The sequence below is a fragment of the Mesoplodon densirostris genome, chromosome 14 (assembly GCF_025265405.1).
Source record: "Mesoplodon densirostris isolate mMesDen1 chromosome 14, mMesDen1 primary haplotype, whole genome shotgun sequence".
NCBI lineage: Eukaryota > Metazoa > Chordata > Mammalia > Artiodactyla > Ziphiidae > Mesoplodon > Mesoplodon densirostris.
Window position 1 is genome coordinate 76,086,645 of NC_082674.1, and position 24,429 is coordinate 76,111,073.

The 24,429-nt window shown below is 45.4% G+C and overlaps 1 protein-coding gene across 4 annotated transcripts; it reads right to left on the minus strand.

Annotated features, from left to right (window-relative positions):
• Nucleotides 1–1,243: 1,243 nt before the first annotated feature.
• Nucleotides 1,244–18,711, minus strand: ZNF2 (zinc finger protein 2). Of its 4 annotated transcripts, none has more exons than XM_060117678.1 (6): nt 18,648–18,711; nt 17,047–17,234; nt 9,255–9,326; nt 7,877–8,003; nt 4,605–4,718; nt 1,244–4,075 (listed from the first exon to the last, which is right to left on the minus strand). In XM_060117678.1, exons 3-6 carry the CDS (start codon nt 9,285–9,287, stop codon nt 3,069–3,071), a joined length of 1,281 nt encoding a protein of 426 aa, XP_059973661.1. In that variant the 5' UTR covers nt 9,288–9,326; nt 17,047–17,234; nt 18,648–18,711; the 3' UTR covers nt 1,244–3,068. The 4 variants fall into 4 exon arrangements, with proteins under 4 accessions (XP_059973661.1, XP_059973660.1, XP_059973659.1 ...); XM_060117677.1 differs by having other exon boundaries at nt 16,979–17,234; XM_060117676.1 differs by lacking the exon at nt 17,047–17,234 and having other exon boundaries at nt 18,648–18,686.
• Nucleotides 18,712–24,429: the final 5,718 nt, after the last annotated feature.

Genomic DNA, 24,429 nt, shown 5'->3' on the forward strand with positions numbered 1-24,429 from the left:
AGCCCGAACTCGCTAATGAACTACAACTCCCAGAATCCTCCGCAGGGCGCGGCGCGCGTCACCGGAGGACGCTTCCCAGAGGACCCCGCGGGGCCGCCTCTCCCCCCGGCCCTGCATCTCTGCGATGGCGCGGGGCCGTGCTGCGTCTATAGGAGAGCTCGGCCCCTCGGAGAGCTCTTTCCTGGACGCTCCAGGGGCCGCCCCTTCTTCAGTGTGTACTCTGGGCTCCGACCCCGGAGGACGTGTTCGGCCGCGCCAAACCCCGCCTCGAGAGGGAAATTCACTCCCCGCCAACTGTAACTGGCAGAGGGCGGCGCCCCACTACCCACCCAGGATTCCTCCCTGGCTGCTGTGCTCCCTCGGAGGGAAGGCGCCCGCGTTCCAAGGATGTTCACCCCACCACGTCGCTTCCCCTGTACTGCGCCTCCACGACCCATTGTCGGGGGGCAGAGATTACCTCAAGTAACCAAGGATGTTTATTCCATGCTGCACTTCGAAATTTTGAAAAGCAGAATCTCAGTCCTGGAAAGCACCTCAGGCCGGTCCCCAAGAAGCTATTAGTTAATAGTTGGTACCGCTGACCTTAAGGTGCCTGGAACATGAAAGTCTTTCAAACTCCCAAGGAGCTCTAGGAAACGTCAGCTGGGAGTGGGGTTATCTTCAGGCTGGTGCATGTTCTCACCTTCCTTCCCACAATAAAGTGGCCAATTTTCTATCCAGCTCAAGTTCCCAAGAAAGAAAATCAAAGTACCTAACTGTCCCTGCTTGGGTATAAGCCACAACGTCTGTTTGCCCTTTCTCTAATAGAATCCCCAACTTTTAGCTAGGCTTAAGGCTGCCTGGAGTAAAAATGACATTTCTCATCATCCCTACCTCTTGCCAGGGGGATGAGAGCAAAGTGATTCTTTTTTTTTTTTTTTTTTTCCCGGAACGCAGGCCTCTCACTGTTGTGGCCTCTCCCGTTGCGGAGCACAGGCTCCGGACGCGCAGGCTCAGTGGCCATGGCTCATGGGCCCAGCCACTCCGCGGCATGTGGGATCTTCCCGGACCGGGGCATGAACCCGTATCCCCTGCATTGGCAGGCAGACTCTCAACCACTGAGCCACCAGGGAAGTCCTCCGTTTACTTTGAACAAGGCAATAAATTAAAGATTCAGAACTCTCAGAGACAGTCATCAGCCAAAAGTCTATCAGTAGTTTCTTTTATTTTGTACTTGACATTATTAAATAATATTATCCACTTCTGTAGATTCTGCACTGTTTTTCCTCAAGTTACTTTGAAAGCCCACATGTGAAAAGTCTTCCTGCCGCTTATCTGCTTTAAGAAAGGTGGATCAATAGGGTTGTGAGTAGATTAGGGAAGGGTCTGTTTGGAATTCCAGCTTCTTGAATCAGACTTTTTACTCCCAGGGAGAAATGCATGTTGGTCCACTGGGATTCATGCAGGGTGAGGTAAGTTCCAGACAGCCTTTCAGAATCAAGTCCTCTTCTGGGCTTCACCTTAAGCAAATAGAAAGGGAATGCAGAGCCTAGAGTCAAAGCTGCCTGGTGCCTGACTGTCAATAAAATAAAAATATAGGACTGGGCCCAGGGAATAGCAGGGTTTTGGGAGTCGAGATTTCAAGTTTAGCAATGTGGGATCACCTCATGGCAGACCTTAAATATTCAGAGACGTTTTCATTAAACAGGGAGCTATTTTAGGTCTTGAGTAAGGCAATGATGGGCAGGAAGGGATCATTTGGAAAGACCGGCCTAACAGTAATATGGAAAATGTAACTTGTGACAGAGGCTGTTTATATTAACCAAATGCTGAGGTGCCTGTTGACTTTCCAAGTCTCTTGGTGCTGGGTTCTGGTTTATGAGATATAAACAGAAGTGATGGCCCTTAAAAATATCCCAGCATACCCCCCAGCTTTCTCTTCCATGATGACCTTGGAGGCAACATGTTCTAAATGATGAGGATGAAGGAAGAAAGACTCACATCTGAGTTTATGTGAGAAATGAATCTTTATTTGGGGTTCACTTATTGCCCCATAGCTTAACATCCCCCTCCTCAATAATGAAGAGGAAAGAATTCAAATCAAGGGGTGTCTACTGCAGTAATGGGAGCCTGAGATGATAAAGGTACAGGCTGGATTGTGAAATTCAGAGAAAGGATGTGAATCTAAGAGGTGTTTTAAATAGAACTTGGTAAGTCAAAGAGTCATTAATTTAGATAACTATTTATTGAGCACCTATTATTTGCAAGGCACTGTGTGAGATACAGACACATATAAGTCACAACTCCGAGTGCTTACAATCTGGTTGAGGAGATAATACATGTAAATAAATTATAAAACAAACCTTATAGCATTATGGTAAAGACAACAGACTTTGAAGGGAGACCTGTATTCAAGACCTGGCTTCACCTTTTACTAGCTGTCATATTGGGCAAGTTATTTAATCCCTCTAAACTTCAGTTTGCTCATCTGTAATATGTGGGTAGTAACAGTACCTACTTCAGAGGGTTAGTGAGACGAGCAAATAATCTACTCCTTGCAAAACTCTCAGCTGAGTGCTTGCCCCATAATAAGCGCTCAATAAGTGCTAGTTACTAGTAGTAGTATTAAGAGATCTAGAAGCTGGGACACAACAGAACAAGGTCAGTGCCCAAAAAATCTCCAAGAGAGAGGGACTAACAGCTATAAAGAAAGAACTGTTCTGGAAACAACAGTATTGCTCTGACATTAGTGTGCCTTCCCCTCCTGCTGTGGCCTCCAGTTATTTAAAGTGTAGTGATACCTGGGGCCTAGGACGAGAGGTCTGAGGATCGCCTCCTAACGTTTGTCCCTATCGTCTGACAAACCTCTGCACAATGTTGACTCTAAAGAGTCACATCCTAATTTCTGGCATCCCACATCAGCTCTATAACACAGTGGGTAGAGGGTGTTCCTTCACACACTGTGGTAACAGAGGCAGGTAAGGAGAGTAGTAGCCAGAATAGGTGCAATGACCGGGAGATGGGTTTAAGATGGGGAAGGCCTATCTTGAGTTTGCATGGAGGTCCTTTAACTAAAGCTTTTGCTCAACTCAGTCTATTCCCTGTTTGGCATAACGCCTTTGATGCTGAATAACTGATGATTTGGAACTGAAAACCTTCCCGCACACGCTGCATTCAAAGGGCTTCTCTCCTGTATGAACCCTCTGGTGTCGCGTAAGCCGGCACCTCTGGCTAAAGGCTTTCCCACATTCGCTGCATTCATATGGCTTGTCTCCAGTGTGAATCTTCTGATGTTGAGTAAGGGAGGAGCGGTCAAAGAAAGCTTTCCCGCACTCGCTGCACTGATAGCGAGGCTCTCCAGCGTGGGCTTTCTGATGTCTATTCAGTGATGAGACACCGTAGAAGGCTTTCCCACACTCGTTACATTCATACGGCTTCCTGCCCGTATGGATCAGCTGATGTCGAGTAAGAATACTTTTCTGGCTAAAGGCTTTCCCACACTGATTACATTCATAAGGACTTTCTCCGGTATGAATTCTCTGGTGTCGAGTAAGGGACGAGCGGTCAAAGAAGGCTTTTCCACACTCGTTGCATTTAAAGGGCTTCTCTCCAGTATGAATTCGCTGATGTACAGTTAGGGATGAACGGTCGAAAAAGGCTTTCCCACAGGCATTGCACTCGTAGGGGCTCTCCCCAGTGTGTGACATCAGATGTCTACTGAGACTGCTCCTGTGACTGAAGGCTTTCCCGCACTCAGGACAGTCATAGGGCTTCTCTCCAGTGTGAGTCCTCTGATGGCGAATAAGGGAGGAGTGGTCAAAAAAGGTCTTCCCACAGTCACTGCATTCCTGGGCTCTCTCTTTAGTGAGAATTTTCTTGGGAGGGGTTGCCCCATGCTGCAACCTTTCCTCCTGAGAAAGGGATTTCTTGCAGGCCTCCACTGCAGGGCTTTCCTTCTCTGTTCCCAACCCACCATCCACTGCATGAACTTCAAATTTAGGAGATGGAGGACCTTTCATTCCAAGCTTTTCCCTCAATGTTCTTTCTGATTTTTCTTCTTCTGAAGCACCTTGAATCTCAGGCTTAGTCTCCCAGTCTGGAATGGACAGAAAACACAGATGCATGTTTCTTTCTTGGGCTAGGAAATGTTACAGCAGAGAGGAGAGATGCTATGATAAATCTGAAAAGTCATGTACAGTCACCGCATTGCTTGCTCCCAGAAATACTGTTACACTCTAGGGAGAAACCGAGACTTGGGACTGAAACGGGGAATAGAACTGGTAGTGGAAATCTCAGAAAAGAGGAGAATTTCCATTGGGAGCATGGCCAGGTTAATTAGGAGAGGTGGCTAAGTGGAGGGGATGGTGAGGAATAGGAATATCAAAGCGTGAATGGGTAATGTGACAGGTCTGAGAAAGTAAACATTTGGTGAATAATAGTGAACAGAACTTTAAAGGTGTAGAGAAAAAGAAAAAAAAACGCTTGTGGGGGACAGAGAATAAATAATAAAGCAGAAGATTTGAATTTGAGAAAAAGGTGATACCCAATACTCCGTCCCACATACACCTAAATAACAACCACAAAACAAAACAAAACTCTGCCCTGCCCAGTTCATACTCAATTACCTCGATAGACATTCTCTGCACATTCTTTCCCCTCAGATCCATGAAGCTCCACTATCCAAGGCTCATCCCCTCTCTTCAACTGAAAAATCACATCAGGTCCAGGAACTGGAAGTCCTGCTCATGGAGAAAGAAACAAGCCAGGTGGTCATGTGTGATTAAATATACAGTATGATTCCAAAGCTAATCCCAACCTCTTAAGTCTTTCAGAGAGCAAATGCAAAAGGCAGAAAGTGCACACCAGGAATACAGAGTATGAAGTCATATAAGGAATTCAGGAAACTCTGAATGGAGGTCAAGACTGAGGTTCTAAAAAGGAACAAATAGCATTTGGTCAGAGAATTGATAGACTCCATTTGAATTAATGTGTTTATTCTTCCCCACAAAGTGAATGGGATGATCCTAGCTTTAGCACTGGTAGGATGGGGGGAAGAGTCCTTAACTCAGAGAAGATGAGAATGAAGAAAGGTCACATTGAATAAGAATGTGTAATGTGGGGGCTTCTCTGGTGGCGCAGTGGTTAAGAATCTGCCTGCCAATACAGAAGACACCGGTTCGAGCCCTGGTCTGGGAAGATCCCACATCAGCGGGGCAACTAAGCCCATGTGCCACAACTACTGAGTCTGCGTTCTAGAGCCTTCGAGCCCATGCTCCGCAACAAAGAGAAGCCACCATAGTGAGAAGCCCACGCATCACAACAAAGAGTAGCCCCCGCTCACTGCAACTAGAGAAAGCCCATGTGCAGCACCAAAGACCCCACACAGCCAAAAATAAATACATTTATTAAAAAAAAAAGAATATGTAATGTGTATTATGTAGGTGCCCATTTTTGTTTGTTTATTTACCCTTTACTATTGTGATTTTATTTAAACAAGTGGATCATGTTCATTGCAGGAAATCTAGAGGCATGTACAAGTAATAAGAAAAATCACCTTTCGTACTTTGCATTCATTTCTTTCTTTCTATTCACTTTGATACTGAAAGATACCTATAGATACATTTTGTTAAAAACTGGATAATGACAATTATATCTCAATTTTTGAAAATAAAAAAAAACGACTGGAGAGCGATTTTGGAAAATAACTAAGACTACCCCAACTAAAATCATTCTTATTTGATTTATTTTGACATTGACAAGTAGATAATTTCTAAATCCATAATGATTCACTATATATAATATATGTCACACCAGGCACTTTTACATGTAAAACATCATTTTGGGCAGAAGACTCTCAATTAAAAAAAAAAAAAAAAAAAAGGAAAACCCCCAAATAACTGGATAATGAAATAATGCTAACTTTTAAACTTGATTTTTTCACATAATAATAAATTTAAAATATTACTTTAATTAGCACAGCTCTACCTCACCATTTTAATGGCTACATGGTATTACATTGTATGGAATAACGTCATTTATTGAATTAATCTCTTGCTGACAGACATTCCAGACTGTTTTCAATGTTTTGTTAAAACAAACAATGGTATGATGAATATCTGTGTACACCACAGGTTGCTAATCTTATTATTTCCTTAGGACAAATTTCTAGAATTGCATCTGTCCATCTTTGGTTACATTTAAAAAACAGATCCCTTCCTAGAAATAGTCTTGAGGTCTAAACTTCCCCTGCATTGGGACCCCTGACTTGGGCAAGAAAGGTACTTTCTTCTTGGGCCCAAGGATCATCGATCTGGTTGTATGCTGACTCTCTGCTGAGAACGGCCACATCCATCACCTGCCCATGGCTTCCTGTCTCTGTCCTTAGATTTCTATTTTTCCCACCAAAGTGACAAAGGCTCAGCAGTCTCCCTTAATGTTCCCTAAACATTCTCTTCTATTTCCAGATTTGGCCTGTTTAAGCTTATCCAGGGTGTTGTGCTTGCTTTTTTGACCTGCCTTGAATGAAATCTGCGATGTGACTCCTTTTACTGCCACCTGCTGCTGATTTTAAGTCTATTCTAAATCTGTACACACTCAGCCTCTTATTCTGGAAGCTCCTGACAGGTTCTCCTTACAGGAGCCCAACTTTACTCTCACGAATACCTCACATCAGCAGTAGCTCTTAATTTTCCTTTGGTCACACAAGTCTCTATCATTGCAAAGTGCCTTCTGCAGGCATCTAAGATGTCCTTAAGACAAATATTCAAAATCAAACACATTTCTAGTGACCTACTCTGAGCTACAACCTTATAATCTCACCCCTACATGCCCTCTTTTTTTTTTTTTTTTGGCATGCACATGTGGCATGCAAGATCTTAGTTCCTGACCAGGGATCAAACCCACGCCCTCTGCAGTGGAAGCGCAGAGTCTTAACCACTGGACTGCTAAGTAAGTCCCCCTCTTTTTTTTTTTAATTGAAGAATAGCTGATTTACAATGTTGTATTAATTTCTGCTGTACAGCAAAGTGACTCGGCAATATATATATATATATATATATATATATATACACACATTCTTTTTCATCAATAGATTCTTTTCCATTATGGTTTATCCCAGGACATTGAATATTGTTCCCTGTGCTAAAGAGTAGGACCCTGTTGTCCATCTGCCCTTTTTTTTAAAAAGGAAACACTTCTTTCCCCCTCCTCTGTTTCTCTGAGGAACAATTTTCCCTCAACGAGAATGCCCCTTGCACTCCCCCTTAGTACTCTGGATGGAGCTGAGTAAGTTACTGCTGAGCTGAGGGAAGACCTGGGCATAGGTAACTTGGCCTCTTCTGCTGGCCCCAACCCTCTGGAGAGCAGTTCCCTGCAGCAGGCTCTCACATGCCCTGCTCCTCCTGGCCCTGGCCCTGGCCCTCCGTGTTGCAGGGCCAGGCTTCTCAGCAAGGGCCCCTTGGTTGTCCAGTCTGCTTACAGCTCAGGGAGCAAGGCTGTCCCAGGCTGGGGTTCAGGATTAAGAAACCCACTCTTGGGCCTCCCTGGTGGCGCAAGTGGTTGAGAGTCCGCCTGCCGATGCAGGGGATACGGGTTCGTGCCCCGGTCTGGGAGGATCCCATATGCCGCGGAGCCTGCGCGTCCGGAGCCTGCGCGTCCGGAGCCTGTGCTCCGCAACGGGGGAGGCCACAACAGTGAGAGGCCCGCATACCGCAAAAAAAAAAAAAAAAAAAAAAGAAACCCACTCTTGCTGTACACCTAAGCCACATCCCTCTGCTCTTCGATCCTGCCTCTCAGGGGTTCTGACTTGGGTGGGAGGAGAAGAGGTGGCAATTTATTAGCCTCTCAAGCCCACATCAACACAGTACAGAGTGTACTCCTGGTGGGAAACTCTCCTTACCCAACGAGACAATGCTCTTATAGTTCTCCAGCATCACCTCCTTGTAGAGGTCCCTCTGAGTAGGGACCAGACGCCTCCACTCTTCATCTGTGAAAACCACCGCCACGTCCTCGAATGTCACTGGGTCCTGGAAACACAATTACGTTCTCCTTATTCATAACCCTTCTCCTTACATGGACCAGACAAAACTGTCATAATGATGACAGCCTGGAGGATGCAGAGGGAGTGGAAAGAAAATGGTTCTGACCAAGTAAGGCTTTGAAGCATTTGGGGAAAGTGCTATAATCCCCCGAGGCATGAAGTTCTTGGTCACAACCCCACACTCCCTTCCTAGCCGAGCCTCTGAATATCAGGGGCTCTTTTTTCAGACTTACAGAAAATGTGCAAGAACAGAACCAAGAATTCCCATGTACCCTTCACCCAGCTTCCCCTAATTAACATTTTCCACCCTGGCTTTATCTTTCTGTCTCTCTCAGTACAGCACATTCACCTACCTTCTTCCTGAACTTCTTTAGAGTAACTTGTAAACATGATGTCTCTTCACTCATAAACGTTTCAATGTGTATTTTGTAAGAACAAGGATATCCTCTTGTATCATCACAGTATGATTGTAAAAATCAGGATAGCAGTGATATTATATAATTATCTAATCTACAACCTTAGTCAAATTTCACCAATTGTCTGTGTGTGTGTGTGTGTGTGTGTGTGTGTGTTTTAACAAATCCTCCAAATAATGGTGTAGATTAGATCATCTTTAAGATCTCTCTCATTTCACTCTGCTGTTCTGTGATTCTGTAAGGTTGCATCTTTACCCCCAATCCTGAAATCCAGAGGAGTCTCCATGGCGTCTGCAGAAGCTCTAAGCCAGAGCATGGAATTCAAGACTCTCTGCCCTTGGGCAGGAAGGGGGTAAACCACATGTCTCTACCCACACAAAACTCTCTTCAGGACTCTTTCAACCTCACTGAGGTGCTTTACAGTATGTGTCAGTTCTCCGCCTAACCCAACAACTCCCTGGGATGTGGGGGCCTACTTTCAGTCCATACATAGTGGATGTACTAAAGGGAAGTCAGAACTAGAAACAGCCCGCTGTTCCCCAAACCTTCCAATCAGACGCGTACCATTGGTTTTTAGGCAAAATTGCTCAGGGTGAAGGCCACAGGGGCTGTGTGCCTGGTGACAGGCTAGTGGGCACATGTTCAAGGCAAGGAGGCATCACTGAACGATATCACAAATCAAATGGGAAGGACACACTCCCTAAGGAGTCCTTCCTCCACCTGGTTGGGTTTGATCAAAGAAGCTCCAAGATAGAGAAAGAAAAGTGGTTACACTCTGGAGCCTGATAAGAGTATTTCAGAAACACAAAAGTCCACCTCACCTGGAATCTGGCAGTTGGAGACACAGAAGCCATTCCCTCCCAAGGGCTCTCCTTGCAGAGAAGAGTCGAGTCCTAATGAGGCAGAGGTGTGGGATGAGAAAGAGGGTATAAGAGCAGTCTTGTTTTGTAGTTTTGTGACCCATGAAGCAAGAAATCTCCACACACCAGTGAGTTATGTACTCACCTTCATTCTCAATACCCTACAAGAAGGGAAGGCAAGGTAAAGCAAGGCCAAGAGCAAGCCCACCCCATCCCAGAATTAGAACGAAAGGCCATGGATATTGCTATGCAGAACACAATGTGGTGCTTGTTTTACGATAATCTTAGAGGCAAAGTTCTGTTCCTGGCAGTCAAGAACATATTAAGGCTCATACCGTCTTTATAAATTCACATTCAACATTTCTCATAATGATTAGTAGACAAAAAGCACAAGAGGGCTTCCCTGGTGGCGCAGTGGTTGAGAGTCCGCCTGCCGATGCAGGGGACACGGGTTCGTGCCCTGGTCTGGGAAGATCCCACATGCCGCGGAGCGGCTGGGCCTGTGAGCCATGGCCGCTGAGCCTGCGCGTCTGGAGCCTGTGCTCCACAACGAGAGAGGCCACAACAGTGAGACGCCCGTGTACCGCAAAAAAAAAAAAAAAAAAAGCATAAGAAATGTTATGAATGGCTATACGGACAAGTCCTGTCAAGGAAATACCCATAGCCTCTTCAAAGGAAAAATGTCCCATTCACAGCAATACCCGATGCTAAAGGAGCAGCCCTTGGGCAGCCACAGTTTGTTCCACGTGACCCTGTGTCTCACTCCCGGAGCCACACTGATTAGGCCACAGGTGGGCAATGCACAGGCTGATCAGTGGACTGACGTATGGTCTGGCTTGAAAAGATGGCATCCATCCTCAGGATCGTGAACTAAGAAACGTTGGGACAACGAGTGGGTGATGAGCTGAAAGGATACCATGAGGGACAGAAGTAGCCACGAGGGTCAAGGAGCCAAAGGTACCAGGAAGCAGAATCCATGAGCATGTGGGAGGCACGAGGTAGAGAACAGGCTGTAACAGACTAAACACAGGCGGGCACGTTGGTGGTGAAGCACTGAAGCAAAGACCCAAGAATTCCTGGCCTTGAAGGCCCTAATTCACCTAGCACCACCCCAGACAGCAATTTGCATGCAGACCAGCCTTATTTATTCTTAGATTTCCATAAGACTCTAACCTCTCAGGCTTTGTGTGAATCTTTATCACCAAACTTTACTTGCATTAACTGAGTACATCTCAGTTTCTCACAATCAAGAGTCTAATTAAGACATAGTCAGATGAAGCATTTTGGGGATTCATGAGTCGGGTGTGGGGAGAGTGTGGTCCTGAGAAGGAGAAGGAAAGGGTGTGTATGTGGCTCAGTGACTACTGTCCTGCAGCCAAGGGAATGTATTCATTGATCCTTGTTATTCGTTCATCCATCTATCCAACCAACATTTATTCAGCACCAACTGTTTATACCAAAGCAAAAGAAGTATGACACTGTCCTTGTCTTTCAAAAGCTTATGGACTACTACGCAGGACAAACAAGTAATCAAGTTAATATTTCACTACAGGATCAATAGATGCTCTAAAGAGACGTGCACAGCTAACGATGAGATAGCACGTCAGAGGCTCGCCTAACCCAGATGGGAGGCAGGGAGGAACACTGCCGGTTTCTTGGCAGAAGTGGGACCTAAGGTAAGTTTTGATTTGGGGGAGGCATTAGAACATTCTAGGCACAAAAAAAATCAAGTTTTCCAAAAACAAGGAGGCAGGTCTTTACAGGGAAAGGATTAACAACTGTAATGAGTTTAGAATGGCGATGTCTAGGTTGGGGCAGTGCTGGGGGGGAACATGGGGTTGAAGAAGCAGGCAGAGACCAGCTAGATCAAGGAGAGCTCTGCGTGGTCCTACTCCCACTGGCATGGGGATCACAGAAGGATTTAAGCTTGGAAGGGTCACCACCAGATTTGTGTTTTAGAAAGATCTTTGAAATTTGTATCAAGGGCCTTAAAACACGTATCTTTGACCCAGCAATTTTCTCCTTGGAGTTTCTCCTAAGGAGCTAAGTAAGAACACATGCAAAGCTTTTTATTAATCATCACTAACACTAACCTTTACTGAGTGCCATGAGAGGCAACCTCCTAGGCACTCACGTGTCATCTCATTTAATCCTTACAATACAGCAAAAAATTGAAATAGTCTCAGTTTCTAAGATAGATTTGAGGGCTTCCCTGGTGGCACAGTGGTTAAGAATCCCCCTGCTAATGCAGGGGACACGGGTTCGAGCCCTGGTTTGGGAAGATCCCACATGCTGCAGAGCAACTAAGCCCGTGTGCCACAACTACTGAGCCTGCGCTCTAGAGCCCACGAGGCACAACTACTGAAGCCCACGCACCTAGAGCCCGTGCTCCGTAACAAGAGAAGCCACCGCAATGAGAAGCCCACGCACTGCAATGAAGAGTAGCCCCCGCTCACTGCAGCTAGAAAAAGCCCGCGCACAGCAATGAAGACCCAATGCAGCCAAAAATAAATAAATAAATAAATTTATTAAAAAGATAAAATAAAAAATAAAATAGGAGATTTGATTAAATAATTTATGGTCCAGACCGTACATACAATGGAATGCCACTGATATTATCATATGAATATGATAATGTTATCATATTTTAAGTGTTATTTTATATGATAATTAATATCATGTTAATAATAACTAGCATTTATTGAACTTATGCTACTTACCAGGCACTGTACTAAGTACTCTTTATAAGAATAGTTTAATTCCATCCTTACGAATCAATAAGGTACGTACTGTTTCACAGATTAGGAAATTTAGGCTTTGTAAGAGGCTGAGGCAGAATTTGAACCCCAGTCTGGCCAGCAGTTTTTTTTTTTGTTTTTTTTTTTTTGCTGTACGCGGGCCTCTCACTGCTGTGGCCTCTCCCGTTGCGGAGCACAGGCTCCGGACACACAGGCTCCGCGGCCATGGCTCGCGGGCCCAGCCGCTCCGCGGCATGTGGGATCTTCCGGGATCGGGGCACGAACCCGTGTCCCCTGCATCGGCAGGCGGACTCTCAACCACTGCGCCACCAGGGAAGCCCTGGCCAGCAGTTTTTAACCTCTATGCTGTAATGATTTATTTTCATGAAAAGATAGCCACACAGATAACAGACCAATAGACTAGAAAATACCAAAACATATCCAAGCAGGTAGGAAAGCTTGATGCATGACAGGAGTGGCATCACAAATCACTGGGGGAACGATCACTAGTAATAAACTGCAAACAACTTACATGTTCCTCAATAGGATAAACTGTGATTTTATATGTGTATGTGTGTGTGAATATTATACCTTGATTAAGATGAATGAACTAGAGCCTCATGTTAGTAATATAAATTTCAGAAATATAATTACTGAGCAAAAATAAAGTTATAGAATGACTTACTATGTAGTAGTTATATAAAATTTAAAAACAGGTAAATGATATCTACAAAAATCTATATGGGACAATAAGCAACAGATTGTGAATATCTCTGGGAAAGAAGGGATATAGGATTGGGGAGGGATACCGAGGAGACTTCAACTTTGTAATGTTTTGTTAAAAAAAAATCTAAAGGGAAAAAAACCCAAAGAAATTCACATAATATTAAGTGAAGAATGCACACTCTTAAAATTACATAATTGAGCATGCACACACGTACAGAAAAAAGACTGGAAGAATATATATTAAAATGTAAATGGAATTTGAGTGGTGGCATTACAAGTGATTTTTATTTTATTTCTTACAATTCCTTATATTCTGATTTTTTTTTACAAGAGTTATGTGTTTACTCTGGTGTACAGGAAAAATAACAGGAAGGAAGGAAAGGAGGTGTGCAGAAAGTTATAGCAGACCTGAGACTGCCATTCTTGGGAACATCGAACATCTACTGCAATGTTGGCCCTTGGCTAGAGTCTGGGAACTTCAATTTTAAGAGTGTCTCCTAAGAGGTAGGGTGGGCCATTATGCCTAAACTATTTGTGCAAACAATGTGGTTTCTGCTGAACACCTGCTGTCCTGCTAGAGGGCCTGGAATTTTGGTATATGTCAGGCAGGAGGTGCCTACGTGACTAGCCATCACTAAAAAGCTTGGGCTCTGAGTCTAAAGAACTTATTTGGGCTGACACATCATACACATGTTGCTGCATTTTCATTGTCGGAGGAGGAAGTGCTCTGTGTGACCCCTCATGGGAGGGAGAGAGCATGAGAAAGACTTCCCATGGATTCCTCCAGACTCTGCCTATCTGTCCCCCTTATGATCTGGCTGTGTATCCTTGCGAGATCACTGTCATCGTCTTAGCCATGAGTACAACTGTGGGCTGAGTCCTGAGTCCTTCTAACAAATCCCTGAACGAGGGGTGATCTCGGGCACCCCCGATACAGGCGGCCATACCACTGTGGGTAGCTGTGGCAGAATGGGAACAGAGGAGGTGAGTAGACTGGTGAGGAGACAAGGAACTAAGCAAGGAATGATGAAGACCTGGACAGCAGACACAGAAGGGGAATTAGTGTTCAGATAGTAAGAAGAGACCATAGATTGGAAGCGGAGGCTGAAGGTGATAGGAGAGGCAAGGATGACTCCAGGCCACAGATCTGAGTAACATGTGAATAATGGCACCATTCATAGAGATGAGCGACAGAAGAGTAGTTTTGGAGGGAAAGTTAAGAAGTACAGTGTGGGGCATTTAGAATGTGAGCGGTTCCCACATCTTTGGATAGGAAAAAAATCAGATGACTCTGGCTCTCACTGACCAAGTTGTAAAAATTATTATTGCCAAATGAAATCACTTGAATTTTGAAAAACTGTGAGTTTCATTCAAAACAGAAAAGTTAATATAAAGTATTTTTAAAATGGTTATAATACAAAGAAGGCAATGTTCAAGCCTTTAGTTATATATAATAGTACTTTGTTTTTTTCTATTATTTGTAAGACTATTCACAAAGTATAGATGTACCCTGAGATATATAGTTGTATTCATTCATATAAGCATGAAAAAAGAAACCTAGGAAAAGGGGATAAGCAAAGTAATCCCAGAAATAGGAATTCCATACCCAAAACAGGAAGGACTAACCAGCAATGGGACCAGGTAGAAAGAACATGGGCTCCTCACAATGAATCAACCTCAGGTTCTAAAGAGGCAAAGTAACTGCAGACTTAATCCTTCTTCCCTTAGGAGATGAGCCCTCCAGCTGGTCTTATTAATTATAAGATACTAATAAGGTAAGTTATGTTTTCAAAAATGCCAAAAGACTAGATCAATATATACTTACTAGACAACGGGTTAACACCGGCCTAGCAAACTTTAAAAGAATATTGCCTTGGGCTTCCCTGGTGGCGCAGTGGTTGAGAGTCCGCCTGCTGATGCAGGGGACACGGGTTCGTGCCCCGGTCCGGGAAGATCCCACACGCCACGGAGCGGCTGGGCCCGTGAGCCATGGCCGCTGAGCCTGCGCGTCCGGAGCCTGTGCTCCGCAATGGGAGAGGCCACAACAGTGAGAGGCCCGCGTACCCCGCCCCACCAAAAAAAAGAATATTGCCTTGAGGGTGAACAACAGTTTGCAAAAACTAAAACCTATGTGAAAGGCAAAAACTTGAAACAAAACTTACTGGAAAAAGAAGTTTGGTGTAACTATAAAAAAGAATCTCAACCTGAGGAGAGATTGGGGTTTGAATCTTGCTAGGAGGCCAAGAGGATACCTGTACAAATGGAAACAAATATACAACATCAGTTGGCAACCAGAGCCTCCAACTTGTGTTGTCTGCGGCAATATGTATTCTTATCCTTGTTGGTCTGTCAAGATTCCTCCATCCCCAGGAGGGTCTCAAAATATTACCCTTGGGTCCTATGGAGATGTCAAAATTAGCATTTAGAGATACAGGAGAGTATAGGAGTAAAGGCTCTGGCAGACCGTTTGAAATCAAAGTCCAGCTCTGCCTTGTCCTACCTGTGTGACCTTAGGTAAGTTTCTTTTCTTTTCTTTTCTTTTTTTTTTGCTGTACGCGGGCCTCTCACTGCTGTGGCCTCTCCCGTTGCGGAGCACAGGCTCCGGACGCGCAGGCTCAGTGGCCGTGGCTCATGGGCCCAGCCGCTCCGCGGCAGGTGGGATCTTCCCGGACCGGGGCACGAACCCGTGTCCCCTGCATCGGCAGGCGGACTCTCAACCACTGCGCCACCAGGGAAGCCCGTTAGGTAAGTTTCTTAACCTCTCAGTTTGCCCATCTGTAAAATTGTGATAGTGAAAGTACATTATCTCATAAAGTTATTGTGATGCTTAAATAGGATAATACGTGTAAGGCATTTAGAATAATATGCTAAGTAAGTGTTAGGAGTCCTAGGAAGGTAGAAATAAAGAAAATATTAATTACACTGTGTTGCTGCTGTTTTAGAGTGGGTTTTTTTATTATTAGTTTCTGCTTTATAACAAAGTGAATCAGTCATACATATACATCTGTTCCCACATCCCTTCCCTCTTGCGTCTCCCTCCCACCCTCCCTATCCCACCCCTCCCGGCGGTCACAAAGCACCGAGCTGATCTCCCTGTGCTGTGCGGCAGCTTCCCACTATCTATCTACCTTACGTTTGGTAGTGTATATATGTCCGTGCCTCTCTCCCGCTTTGTCCCAGCTTACCCTTCCCCCTCCCCATATCCTCAAGTCCATTCTCTAGTAGGTCTGTGTCTTTATTCCCGTCTTACCCCTAGGTTCTTCACGACATTTTTTCCCTTAAATTCCATGTATATGTGTCAGCATACGGCACTTGTCTTCCTCTTTCTGACTGACTTCATAGAGTAGGTTAAAGTGTAAGTGTAGCCACAATATTGGGATCCAAGTATTTGTATACGTTGTCTAAAGCATTAGAACTTTTTGAACCAATCACTTGAACTACATCTGAAATTGTGGTTGAAACTGCTCAATGTTTAAATGCTTAAAGACAATTTTCAAAGTTTCATTTATTAGATTATAACTTTAATACACTGAGCATTAACCAAATTACAAACGAAGGTGAGCATAAAAGCTCCCCAGCCATTAAACGACCAGCTAATATTCCCAAGGTGCTCATCGTCCGTGGGCTCCCTGCCAGGCCAACTTCATTCCCCATCAGGTCTAGACTCCACCAGCAGTCACTTCGGTAAGCTCTCAATGGTACTCAGGACTCCTCAAATCCACCAAATTCACATGGAATCACTGCCAGCAAAGGGTCACCTCTGTTTTTCCTTTCCCTATTTCTGGATCTCAGAGTATTTCTGGAGAAAATACTTTTCAAATTCTTATTCTACACCTTCAAAGGGTGCTCACCTAGAAAGCTTTTACTATTCCCATCTTAGCTACACAGCTATTCCAAACCTCCATGGCTACCCTTCAATTTCAGCAGAACACTGTCTTTCACGACACTGAAGCTTCGCAAGAGTGAGTTCTGAGCAAGGCAGGACTGTGGTAGAAAGCATTCCACAGGCCTGGATTACTGACTGTGAAGGCTTGGGCAAGTTACTTAAGCTAACGGTTTACCCCCCATCCCCTGTTTTTTAATACCTATTTCACAGGGCAGTTATAATAGTAAATGAGACAATTAATGTAAAGCACTTATCTTATAGTCTGTTCAATAAATGGAAGCTTCTTTCCTTTCTACTGCCCAAAACCAACCCATTCAACCAATATTTCCAAGTACCTGTTATGTGCTAGGCAGCCTGGGTGTGAGGCCAGCAAAATGGAAATGTCTCTTCTCCAGGACTTTACCTTAGTGTCCTACATTTGTGTCCTACTTTCTTTTCCACCATTGTTTCCTCTCAGAATCTGCTTCCTGCATGACCCACTCTTCCTTTCTCCAGCATCTCCCATCGCTTCAGTAGCTTCTTCACATATCTTCAAACAGATATAATCCTCCTCGATGTGAAATTATCTTCACTGAATCCCAAGGCCTCCCTCTGGCAAAACAGTTCTCATTTAGATTTTCCTTTCATGATCAAACTTCTACATACCTACTGACGCCACATCATCACCACCTACTCTTCTCAAAGCCATTTTTCTGCTCCTGCCACCCTCACACACCTGAAACCGCATGCTTGAAAACTGCCAATGCATTTCTGAGCTCTAATTCCGATAGTCCTTTTCTCCTTATTCCTCTGCAGGTTTTTGACTGTTTTGACAAGTTTCTGATGCTGCCCAAGGCTCAGACTGTGTACAGTATTCTTCTCGCTATCCTGCAGAAAGTCCATCCACACCTGGTGCTCCATTTCCACCTCTACAGAAATGCTTCCCGAGCCTAGTCCCAGTCCCTCTTTCAAACTCATCCTGCATTTCCAAATGACTAAGAATTTTGAATTAGGCATTTTGTTGGCATCTTAAAACCACCTTCCCCTATGCAAGTCCCCACATGAGCTCCTCTGCCTGTCCTTACATTTCTAGCAGATGTTCTATTATTCTCCCAGGTGCCCCAAATTCAAACTCCTACCTAGCTCTCTTTCCTCCCAAATCTAGTTAGTCACCAGATCCTTCTGAGTCTTCTTTTGCAATGTCATTTGTATCCTTACCCACCACCGACACCATCATAATTCAGGCCCACAACAGCTTGCTTCAGGACTACTACCACTACCAAGCATTCCTAACTGGTTCCCTGCACTAGTCCCTTCCCCTCTCTAGTCCTGGATGGAACCTCTAGAATAACTGTACCAAAATAGTTTTAGCCGTGTCAGTCCCCGATCCGTCCCATACAATCCACCCTGCTGACCGTGTCTTGTCCTGATCCTCTATGCTCTGACCCCACTGTGCTTTTCCCCACCCATGTCTCCCACTATTCCTCGATACTTCACTCTTACACATAGCATTTCCTTCTCACATCTGCCTAATACTTCGCTACTTCTTTCCTATTTTTTTCACATCAAATTCTACCTCCTCCACGAAGGTCCCCTGATCTAGTGCGGAGGCCTATGGTAGGGAGCTAAACGAGACAATCTGATGCGGTTTCTGGGAAAGACAGAGGGGCTGAAGTGGGCGGCACCCTAGGTTTAGTGTCAATTCCACCCACGTTTATTAAGCACCTATTACGGGAAGAAGGTACGGGAGGAGCAGAGGAAGGCTCCAAACTTCCCACGGAACACACGCACACACGGGGGCTGGGGGGTCAACTTTCCGTCCGCACCTGTCCGAGCCGGGACGTCGACGCACACACACGCACACACACACGCACACACTCACGCACACACTCAGACTTCTGCAGGTTGGCTCCGCCCGCGTCACCTGTTCTACTCCCACAGCACCTCCCCCAAGTTCTCAGTGTCCCCTTCTCTCGGCCGCTGCGCTCACTCGGCTCCGCCAAGACACACACCCACAGCCCTCACCTCCGGCACAGACTGCTCGCGACCCAGGAAGACGGCGCCTTTTCAGGTCGGGAAAGCAGTGCGCCGGCGCAGGAGGTTCTGACGTTCGCGCTCCCCACCAATGCTCGGCTTTCGCAGACTCCATTTCCCAGAAGTCTCAGCGGTTGGCCAGCTTTAATTTGGCCAGCAAGCGTACCCTTCTAATGAAGGGGTGGGCGGTGCCGAACCGGATCCGACGCGGCAGTGCGGCAGCCTGAGAGCGGAGAGGGAACCGTCGTGGATGCTAGGGAGGCTTGTGGTCAGCCTGGAAGTACTGCCTATGTGTGATGTCACGTCCCTCCAGTCCTCCGATGGGAGGGCCGTCCTAAGGAAATGTGCCTCTTTTAGCTTTGGGGGCCGGTCCCTACTGAGAACGACTTCGAGTCCTCTGGCCCTCGGAAGGGGCTTGTTTCTGCTTCAGCTTGTTCACTTTCAGGAATTTGGTTGTAAAGTTTGGGCAGGAGTGACGCAGAGTTTGGTTCTGAGGATGGGGCTGGGTATGTGCACATTTTTGTGCAGAAAAGAGAAGAGCCCAGGAGCAGGGCAGGTAGCCCGACTCCCGATATTTTGAGTGCACACCAGCTTTTCTTCCTTGGTGCTACTGGAAGGACCCTCGTTGGAGTCTCGCAGGGCTTCTCAACCTTGACTGCACACCGGAATCACTGAAGAGCTTTGATATATTGATACCTGGGGCCCACTATGAGGAGTGAGAGTTTGAAAAGATCTGCATGTGATCCTAATGTGCAGCTAAAGCTAAGAATCACTGCTGCATAGCTTCAGGGAAGACTTGAGATTATACAAAGAATGTGGTGAAGTTCTACAGTTAGGAACAAGTCTACACTTGCGCTCAGAAAACCTAAATTGCCTGCCATAGGCAAGGCATTGTTACAAATACAAATAGGACACAGTTACTGCCCCAAAGGAACTCGTGTTCCAGTGGACAAATCAGAATGTGAAATTGTTACAACACAAAGCAGCGTGTTCTACAATTATGTCACTATTGGGAGACACTATTGGGAGTACAACTGAGGAAGCAATTAACTATGGCCGAGAAAGTTGGAAAGAGCTTCCTATAACTGGTATACTTGAAGAAGAGTAATTAGAAAATATGCAGAGAGAACAGCATCTGCAGAGGTATAGGCTATAGGATAAAAGTGCAAAGAATTAGTAGCAAGATGAGTGGCTGGTGGATAAGGTTTAGGGGCTGATAACTGTAACTTGGAGCCAGATGGAGGGCGACTTTGTGCTATAGCAAGGGGTTTGGACCTTCCAAGAAGATTAGGATTTGGAAAAGTTACGATGTCCAAGACAAATTTTCTTGCTGTTCCCTTCTGTGGGTGGTTTTTATTATTCGTTTAGCCTTATGCTGAGAGTGGAAATTTGGGGGTCCTGGGTGAGTTTCTTAGAGTTCCCTACCCTTGGGCAGGCCTTAGGGTTTCATCGCTACCTTAACTCCCCAGGTTGCTGTCAGAGTGGGAGCTTAAGTTCTCCAAGGTTTAGCAGGGTGAGAGTTGGGTTTGCTGCTCACTCACCTTGCTGCTCACTCACCTCTCAGGGCTCTAGCTCGCACTTCCTTATTTTTTAAAATTGAGGTATAGTTGATTTATAATATTACATTAGTCTCAGGTGTACAACATAGTGATTCACAATTTTAAAAGATTATACTCCATTTATAGTTATTATAAAATATTGGCTATATTCCCTGTGCTGTACAATATATCCTTATTGCTTATTTATTTTTTACATAGTAGTTTGTACCTCTTAATCCCCAATCCCTATCTTGCCCCTCTCCACTTCCCTCTCCCCACTGGTAACCACTAGTTTGTTCTCTATATCTGTGAGTCTGTTTCCGTTTTGTTATATTCACTAGTTTGTTGTATTTTTTAGATTCTGCATATAAGTCATATCGTAAAGTGTTTGTCTTTCTCTGTCTGACTTATTTCACTAAGCATAATACCCTCTAAGTCCATCCATGTTGTTGCAGGTGGCAAAGTCTCATTCTTTTTTATGGCTGAGTAGTATTCCATTGTGTGTGTGTGTGTGTGTGTGTGTGTGTGTGTGTGTGTATACACGCACACACAAGTCCACTGTCCTCCTTGGCAGCAGATGCCCATTGAAGGAGACCCAGCCCAACCTACCCCCATTCTTTGCTGGAATATTTTATACCACATCTTATTCATCTGTTGCTGGACACAGGTTGCTTCCGTATCTTGGCTATTGTAAATGATGCTGCTGTGAACATTGAGGTGAGTGTATCTTTTTGTTTTCGTTCTTTTTTTTTTTAACTTTGCAAATTCCTTACTTTCATGCCTGTGTGTTTAGAGAGATGATTTATAAGTTTTCAGCATTTTTAGTTTTTTAGTTTTTTTCAATTAGGGTTGTTCAGGGAACCCAATCTGCCATGTTGCTGGAAAGATTAAGAGAATTTTAGCCAGTTTTCTTAGAAGAGTTAGGAAGGGCATATGGATGCTGAACAGCCAAGAAACAACGTTGTTTAGAATAAAACAAGGCCTGCCAGCTGGGGACTCTGCCAAATTGCAAGATGTTATGGCTATCTGCTGCTGTGTAACAAATCACTTCAAACTCAGTTCCTTAAAACGTTTATTATGCCAATAACTTATGTGGGTCCGAGACTTGGACAGGGCACAGCAAGGGTGGCTTGTCACTGCTTCACACTGACTCCATTGGGAGGACTCAAGTGTCTTCATCACTTGTGTGTCTGGTACATGGACTGGCATCTGTGGCTGGGCTCACCAGGACTGTGGACCAAAGTCCCTACACGTAGCCCCTCTTTGTACTTGGACCTCCTCACAGCGTGGTGGTCTCAGGGTGGTCAGACTTCTTACATGGCAACTCAGGGCTCCAAGAGAGAGAGTCCCAGTGAACAAGACAGAAGCTGCATGGCCTTTTATGACCTAGCCTCGAAAATCAATTGTCACTTCTGCTTTACACTGTTGGCTGAAGCAGTCACAAGCTTGCCCAGATTCAGGGGTAGGGCATTACAGCCCACCTCTCAAAGGGAGGCATGTCAAAGAAACGGTGGTCGTTTAAAAAAGAATCCGGGGCTTCCCTGGTGGCGCAGTGGTTGAGAGTCCGCCTGCCGATGCGGGGGACGCGGGTTCGTGCCCCGATCCCGGAGGATCCCACATGCCGCGGAGCGGCTGGGCCTGCGAGCCATGGCCGCGGAGCCTGTGTGTCCGGAGCCTGTGCTCCGCAACGGGAGAGGCCGCAGCAGTGAGAGGCCCGCGTACAGCAAAAAAAATTAAAAAAAAAAAAAAAAGAATCTGCCACATAGGATTTTAGCCTTCCCCTTTCATGGGTGTTTCTCTATGAGACAGGTGGGGCGGGGGTGGAGTGTGGCCTTGCAGTGTCCCTGTTTCAGCGGACAGTTTTGCTGTGTCTCGTTGTTTTGCTCAGCTGTGTTGCTGACTCCTGAACTGCTGCAGTTTGCTTCTAACAGCAGCCCCTGCTCCTCCCAGGACCCCTCTTGCAATTCTAAGACCCCTCTTCTTGGACACCCTTTGACCTTATTTCTCTGAGCGTCTCTTCTCTTTGCTGCTACTGCCTGGTACTCTGTATCCAGATCTACATCTCTCCAAACTCTCTGTCAAGAGAAAACATCATTCTTTTATATCATGTGGGCTTTTAAGAGGTGTTATCTTAGCAGAAGAGCATGGGCCCTTAGTGATAAGTGTTTTCAGTTTTACCACTCAGTCTATGGGGTAGAGGATGGTTTGTCCCCTAGCAAAGGGATTTGGCTACTTAGCAGTAATATTCTTTATTTTCTACTATCACCTGTCTTTTCCTGGGGTGCATGTGTATCATCAGAAGCTGGGTAGATGAGGTGGAAGAGAAATATTCAGGCACAATTTTTACACTATACCTGAAAAGCATTGCTTCTTCTGATGCCTAGGTCTGATTCCAGGTCAGATTGGTAACTTACTTCTATACCTTTGTTTGTTTAATATATTTTTTTCAAAATAGATAGCATCGGGTTTTTAGTCCACTCTAAATGATTGTGTATGCCTGAACCCTAATTGTGAACAGGTTCCTGCTTTTACCGTGGCACTCCTTACCCAGGTAAGTCAGATGGTGGTGCTCTAACATCCCACATTAGTTAAGGAGGCTCTGTCTGCCAGGGCACACGCTGGACCTGCAGAAATCTCTGTGCTTCAGTTCTGCCTTTCAAAAGCACCAGCCAGTCTTTCACATTTTTGTTTCTTTTAATTAGTTCTTAAAATTCCTTTAGCTCTGTATTTATTTTTTATTATTTTTATTATTTTTTGCAGTACGCGGGCCTCTCACTGTTGTGGCCTCTCCCGTTGCGGAGCACAGGCTCCAGACGCGCAGGCTCAGTGGCCATGGCTCATGGGCCCAGCCACTCCGCGGCACGTGGGATCTTCCCGGACCGGGGCACGAACCCGTATCCCCTGCATCGGCAGGCGGACTCTCAACCACTGCGCCACCAGGGAAGCCCCCTTTAGCTCTTTAAACTAGAGTAAGCCATCTCCTTCAGGCTAATGTGAGTTAGAGAGAAGCTCTTGCTCTCTGATTTTCCTCTGGATAAACTACAGTTTATCAATATTGTTCTTAAAATCTGATATTTCCCATTATTTTTCTGTGGTAATAGAATTTTAGCCAGGCACAAGAATAAAGACTACATTTCCTGGTAGCTAGATGTGGTCGTGTGTTCTGGTAAATAGGATGTAAGTGGATGTGTTGTACAGCACCTTCTGACAACCTTCCGTAAAGGAGAGCTGGACTCAGAATAAAAAGGAATGAACGACTGGTACACATGACGACATGGCAGGATCTCAAGGACTTTATTCTGAGTGAAAGAAGCCACTCTCAGAAGGTTACATACTGTATAATCTTGTTTATAAGGTATTCTGGAAAAGGAAAACTACAGCACAGAATAGAGCAGTGATCACAAAGGGTTGGGATGGGGGAAGTGTTTGAGTACAAAGGAGCAGCAAAAGGGAATGTCAGGGGTAATAGGGAAACCTATCAGGCTGCTGGGGACCAGGGCTCCCCTGACTGCACTTGGCGTCAAATGGCACACCAGAGCACTGTGAGTCGGGGAAGAGACATCACTGTTAAGCTACTGATTAACTCTCCAGGGTAACAGATGAGCATTGTAACAAGGGCCTCTAGTTCAAGGTCTGTCCCAAAGGACGGAATTTAAGAGTGGGAAATGTCAGGCACAGTAGCAGGCCAATGCCTAAAGGAAAAGGTATCAGGGGCAGGCAGCACCCCTCAAGTTCATCTGAAGCAGTTCCATTTCTAGTTATGTCAGCCACCAATGAGATGACGCTCTTTTCTCATGTGTCCATACCCTCCCCTTTTTGGTTCCAGAGCACAGAAGAGAACAGAAACTCCTGTGCCAGCCATGGTTCCCAGGCAGCCCCCCCTTTCCACACCTCCTCAGCTTGGGAGAAAGAGGGCTTACTTGCCGGGCAGTTGCTGTACCACCCTGTGCCGCGGACCAGCCGGAGAAAGAGGATTTCACCGCCCAGGGTCAGAAGGGAAGGGGTAAGGAACTGAAATAGCACCGACGAATGGGGTCAGAAGGACCAAGACAACTGATGGTTGCAAGGCAAATTTTATTATGCTACAGTTGCAGATTATATGGACTAGAAAAAGGGAGGTTGGTTGCCAGATGGTGGTTAACATCATCTACAGACTGTCTCAGCTTCAAGGTTAACTTCCCTGGGAGGAAACCCATAAGCCCAGAATCATCCAAAATAACCTGCACGTGCAGGGG

Coding starts and splice junctions, on each gene's coding strand:
- ZNF2 (XM_060117678.1), bottom strand. CDS start 9,287: ATGGCTTCTGTGTCTCCAACTGCCAGATTCCAG. Junction 8,004..9,254: donor CTCCAACTGCCAGATTCCAG/GTGAGGTGGACT, acceptor TTGTGTTTCCAG/GACCCAGTGACATTCGAGGA. Junction 4,719..7,876: donor TAAGAGCATTGTCTCGTTGG/GTAAGGAGAGTT, acceptor CTCCATGAGCAG/GACTTCCAGTTCCTGGACCT.